At 40.6% G+C, this 5,729-nt stretch overlaps 3 protein-coding genes across 3 annotated transcripts in view; all 3 read left to right on the plus strand.

Annotated features, from left to right (window-relative positions):
• LOC104743470 (protein GIGANTEA-like) overlaps positions 1-2,960 on the plus strand; it is a 7,103-nt gene extending 4,143 nt beyond the window's left edge. The window contains exons 12-16 of the mRNA XM_010464548.2: positions 9-1,115; positions 1,240-1,308; positions 1,635-1,853; positions 1,947-2,039; positions 2,403-2,960. Of these exons, the coding sequence (XP_010462850.1) occupies positions 9-1,115; positions 1,240-1,308; positions 1,635-1,853; positions 1,947-2,039; positions 2,403-2,720 (1,806 nt within the window). The 3' untranslated portion in view covers positions 2,721-2,960. The remainder of the gene's footprint in view (positions 1-8; positions 1,116-1,239; positions 1,309-1,634; positions 1,854-1,946; positions 2,040-2,402) is intronic.
• LOC104740985 (40S ribosomal protein S18) lies at positions 3,208-4,670 on the plus strand. Its single transcript, XM_010461743.2, has 4 exons — positions 3,208-3,333; positions 3,505-3,665; positions 3,954-4,142; positions 4,384-4,670. The coding sequence occupies exons 1-4, from the start codon at positions 3,331-3,333 to the stop codon at positions 4,487-4,489; spliced, it is 459 nt and encodes a 152-aa protein (XP_010460045.1). The 5' UTR covers positions 3,208-3,330; the 3' UTR covers positions 4,490-4,670.
• The window catches only part of LOC104740984, a 9,049-nt gene continuing 8,080 nt past the window's right edge, over positions 4,761-5,729 (plus strand). The window contains exons 1-2 of the mRNA XM_010461741.2: positions 4,761-5,048; positions 5,557-5,602. The gene's annotated coding sequence lies outside the window, so the exon portion shown is untranslated. The remainder of the gene's footprint in view (positions 5,049-5,556; positions 5,603-5,729) is intronic.

The raw sequence follows: 5,729 nt of genomic DNA on the forward strand, positions 1-5,729 counted from the left end.
CTATGGTCCATGCTCTCTTTTTAGAAGCATGCGCTGGTGTGGAATTAGCATCACGCCTACTTTTTGTTGTGTTGACTGTATGTGTTAGCCATGAAGCACAGTCTAGTGGTAGCAAGAGACCGAGAAGCGAATATGCTAGCACTACCGAAAATATGGAGGCAAATCAACCTGTATCTAACAGTCAAACTAACCGTAAAAGTAGGAATGGCAAAGGACAGGGACCTGTGGCAGCATTTGATTCATACGTTCTTGCTGCTGTTTGTGCTCTTGCCTGTGAGGTTCAGCTGTATCCTCTGATCTCTGGAGGGGGAAACTTTTCCAGTTCTACCATGGCTGGAACTATTACAAAGCCTGTAAAGTTAAATGGGTCATCTAATGAGTATGGAGCTGGGATTGACTCGGCAATTAATCATACACGCCGAATTTTGGCAATTCTAGAGGCACTCTTTTCATTGAAACCGTCTTCTGTGGGGACTCCATGGAGTTACAGTTCTAGTGAGATAGTTGCTGCGGCCATGGTTGCAGCTCATATTTCCGAACTGTTCAGACGTTCAAAGGCTTTGACGCATGCGTTGTCTGGGTTGATGAGATGTAAGTGGGACAAGGAAATTCATAAACGAGCGTCATCATTATATAACCTCATTGATGTTCACAGCAAAGTTGTTGCATCCATTGTTGACCAAGCTGAACCTTTAGAAGCCTACCTTAAGAATTCACCGGTTCAGAAGGACTCTCTTACCGGTTTAAACTGGAAACAACAAAACACATGTGCAAACACCTCTTGCTTTGATACAGCGGTGACGTCCGCCTCACGGACTGAAATGAATCCAAGAGGCAACCATAAGTTTGCTAGACATTCAGATGAAGGATCAGGAAGACCCTCGCAGAAGGGTATCGAAGAATTCCTCTTGGATGCTTCTGATCTAGCAAATTTCCTCACAGCTGATAGACTTGCAGGGTTCTATTGTGGTACACAAAAGCTTTTGAGGTCAGTGCTTGCAGAGAAACCGGAGCTGTCTTTCTCCGTTGTTTCATTGTTATGGCACAAACTGATTGCTTCTCCTGAAATCCAGCCCACCGCCGAAAGCACCTCTGCGCAACAAGGATGGAGACAGGTAAACCGCACCATCTCTAATTCCCAGCTCACTTACACTTTCCTCGATATTCTTTTGATTCTTCACTAATTTAAGTTCTCAAGGGGCTCGACTTCATTCACTGATCATAGTTTTAATATACCAGGTTGTTGATGCGCTATGCAATGTCGTATCTGCAACGCCAGCAAAAGCAGCTGCAGCAGTTGTTCTTCAGGTCCAAATTTCTCACACTTATATTTTTATATAACTTGCTAGGAATGCGACATGTGTGTGAAAAATGAAGAACTGCGGAAAAATATTGTGGCTTGTGTCACGATATATAATGCTTGATTCACTCGATTTGATCTCTCATGAATAGAATAGCAGATTATAAGAATATTAAGCTGGAAAGTTCTCTGCAACACTTGTTTTAATATGTCACAGATAGTAAATAAGGAATATCAGTATAAAATGATTATGGCCTGTTTTAAGCTTAAATATAGAGGGATGTACTTTTATGCTCTAGTGTCTGTATATCTGAAATGGTATTGTTATTTACAGGCTGAGAGAGAGTTGCAGCCTTGGATCGCCAAATATGACGAAGAAGGCCAGAAAATGTGGAAAATCAACCAACGGATAGTCAAAGTGTTGGTGGAACTCATGCGCAATCATGACAGGCCTGAGTCACTGGTGATTCTAGCAAGTGCATCAGATCTTCTTTTGCGGGCGACTGATGGAATGCTTGTTGATGGAGAAGCTTGTACATTACCCCAACTCGAGGTACTGTACTTTTATAGATTGCTCTACAATGCCCTTCCTCGATCTGGAGTGAAAATCGGTTTTCTGATTCCACTGTATTTAAAACTTTTGCAGCTACTTGAAGCCACTGCAAGAGCAATACAGCCGGTGCTAGCTTGGGGACCATCTGGACTAGCAGTTGTGGACGGTTTATCCAATCTTTTGAAGGTAAGAATGAATCGAACAGGCCTATGGTTTTGTGTGTCGATTGTAGATGATCAGTAGTGGGTCCATACCAGCTCTCACATACCCATGGCCATGAGTGGAACTCTCTCATTTAGAAACAACCTGTGAGCGGAGGGAACTTTAGGCTTCTAATCCCTCTCCTTAGCTTTGCCTAAGTCACCAATATTTTTCCAAATGTTCCTCCTGCAAGTTTGTCTTTAGTTTTGCTACAACTTTCTTTTAAAAGTTAGGGTATTGCTTGGGAGTCAGATCTAGAGTTACCAAAGTGCTTAATATTAATGCAGTTGTGGAGAACTAAAATTGGACTGTGCTTAACCTTGTTTACATCTGTTTGCTTTTATGCAGTGTCGTCTACCAGCAACAATACGGTGCCTTTCACACCCAAGTGCACATGTACGTGCCTTAAGCACGTCAGTACTACGAGACATCATGAACCAAAGCTCTATACCTATTAAGGTAACTCCAAAACTGCCAACAACAGAGAAGAACGGAATGCATAGCCCGTCCTATCGGTTCTTCAACGCCGCCACAATAGACTGGAAAGCCGATATCCAAAAATGCTTGAACTGGGAAGCTCACAGTTTGCTCTCCACAACTATGCCTACTCAGTTTCTTGACACCGCGGCTCGAGAACTAGGCTGTACCATATCCTTGTCCCAATAACGAGCGTCCCACTTTTGTTTTTTGGTAAATTTTAGTGCTCCTAGACAAAAAAAAATATATTTGGACGTAGTAGACCCAGAAGAATATAAATAGCTTGTTGTATGTAATATGTATGATGAGTGACTAACGCAATCACTCCCACAGGCGTTAGATTTGCCATCGCTCGGGGTTCTTATATAACTCGACCTCTTCTTTGTACATTTTAAATGATGAAGTAGCTCAACCTTTTTTTTTCCTTAACTTCACTGGATCTAACTCGTAATGTATATAGCTTCTTATTCAAGTTGTATGAATGATTTCGTATTCTCGTTCATTAATATGATTGCTGTGAATTTAGAGTTGTCAAAACAGAACGGTTACATCGGGATGATTGATTGATTACGTGGACGCCAAAAAAAAAAAACACATGAAAACAAAATATTGGGATATCGAAAATTTTAAAAGGGTAAAATAGTCATTAACCGCGAGAGCATCTCATATTAGGTTCGGAAACCCTAAAGTAGTACGCCGCTTCTAACTTATAACAGAGCTGACCTTACGCTGTGGTGGCGCCTCCAGAATCTGTGAAAGAGCTTCATCCTCCTCTCGCAATCTTTCTCGGCATCCAAAAATGGTACGATCACTCTCCTCGTCTCTTGATTACCTTCTGTTTCTCCCGATTGTTCGTGATGCAATTAGCGTACTTTTCATTGCTGGTTATGTGTTCGATTTGTTGTTGGAGCTGTAAGGTTTGTGTTCCCCTTATACGATTGTTACTGAAGGATCTGGGTTTGTGTGTGTGTAGTCTCTAGTAGCCAACGAGGAGTTTCAGCACATTTTGCGTGTGCTCAACACTAATGTCGATGGGAAGCAAAAGATTATGTTTGCCTTGACCTCGATCAAAGGTATTGGAAGGCGATTGGCCAACATTGTCTGCAAGAAGGCTGATGTTGACATGAACAAGAGGTTTGTTTCCTTCGTTTTCTAGCTTTGTAACTTACTACTCTTTCAGTAACTTGTGAATTCTATTATTGATAGGGATTGTGAGTTTTGAATAACTCTATAGTATTCAATAGAAGATGTAGCTGGATCTATGACTAGAAATTGAACTTTGCTTTGTCTGGTTTGTTCAAAATGTTCTAAGAAATGTGATACAAGTTTTAGTGAAATTTTTGAAGAAGTTGGTCTACTGTCATATAATCTTGGTATCCTTATTCCTTAATATGTATGTTTTTTTTTGGCTGGATTATTCAGGGCTGGAGAGCTAAGTGCTGCTGAGATTGACAACCTCATGACAATCGTGGCTAACCCTCGCCAATTCAAGATCCCAGACTGGTTCTTGAACAGGCAAAAGGACTACAAGGATGGGAAATATTCCCAAGTTGTTTCCAATGCTCTTGACATGAAGCTGAGAGATGATCTTGAGCGCCTTAAGAAGATCAGGTAAACACACACTATATACATTTCTGTAATTTTTGGTAACCATATCAGTAATTAGTGATATGGGAGAAGATAAATACACAATCTTGTGTTTGATCATGTACTTGAATTACATATGTGTAGGGTATGCTCTTATTAACGAAATTACTTACTGTTTTGATATGACAATAAGCCTTAAATTCAAGCAATAGAAGTTTGTTAGTAGTTCTGCTGACTGAGGTTGTGACTCTAATGTAATAAACAGAAACCACCGTGGTCTGAGGCACTACTGGGGTCTGCGTGTACGTGGACAGCACACCAAAACCACCGGACGGCGTGGAAAGACTGTCGGTGTCTCCAAGAAGCGTTAAAGAGAGTTTGTTGGTTGTGTTGTACTCATGACGAGAGCTTGGTTCAATGGCGTTGCTTTGTTTTTTTGTCTTGTTTTTCGCAGAAGAGAGAATAGTTTAAGAGGTGTTGTTGTTTTATCAAAAGACTGGTCGTAGTTTTTGACAATATATAATTTAAATCCCAAAACTATTGTTGTTCCTCTTTTACTCTCTTCGTTCTATTCCCCTCAAATCAATTTTGTTACTTGAAGCTTCAAATCTGTTTGAAACAAAGCAAAATTACCAACAACAAAAAAAAGATTCACAGTTCCCATACATAGAAGTTACAATAGAGAGTAAAAAAGTGTGCGAGTGGCACAAGGGTGCTGTCGCTATCATGCGCAAGATACATCGTTATCGGGGTTTAATCACTATCAGTAACTTTTAAAAGACTGGAATTAAATATGTATTTTCAATTCATGTTACTCTCTTCTTCACACTCTCTCATCGAGTCATCGTCTCCATTGATTCACTCGAGAGAAAGTGACGACGATCTTAACCGCCGGCGCTGACCAAAGTCATCGATTCTCTTCCCGAGCAGGTGAATTTTATGACTCCCTTAGATTCACTTTTGTTTTTTCTTACTCCTGCGCGAATTTTCCCGAGAAAAAAATAAGTAGTAGCGAGGAACGGAGGAAGGCGACCTTTTATAAATTGAGATCGTATCGTATTCTTTCGGTGGCTTGAAGTGAAGTAGTTAGATGCATGTTCTAAACTCATTCTCTTGACTTGTTTTGCTGATGATTTGAAAATGGCCTTATAGATCTCTTCTAATCAATTCACAGAGTGTTCTTCTGCATTTAAGTCAAAACTTGCGGTTACAGATCCAATCTCACTTCGTTTCGTTTCCACTATCTCTGTTACGGTGTTACCATTTTTGTGTGTTTTCTCTCTTTTGGCGTTTTAGATCTCCTCCACGATTGAGGTTGATCCTCTAAACTCTTTTTTTCATTTGAGTGGTTCTAGTCAATTTAGCAAGTCAAGATGTTGTATGTGTCATCCTATAACTGTAAAGTCTCAGTTTGATTTCTTTTTTTTGTTGGCTTCAGGTTTCTTGAATCCTACTATATCTGGTGCTTGGGGTGGAGCAGGAAGGTGGTGGACATTGTCAGCTTTTTTTAATGTACGCCAGATGAATAGAGCAACTAATGTTACTGGCAGTAGAAGGAGGGGGTTTATTCTCAGCGTCTGCGTCTGGGTATAGTAAGGGATTGACCCTTCT

The sequence above is a fragment of the Camelina sativa genome, chromosome 14, assembly GCF_000633955.1.
Source record: "Camelina sativa cultivar DH55 chromosome 14, Cs, whole genome shotgun sequence".
NCBI classification, from domain to species: Eukaryota; Viridiplantae; Streptophyta; class Magnoliopsida; order Brassicales; family Brassicaceae; genus Camelina; species Camelina sativa.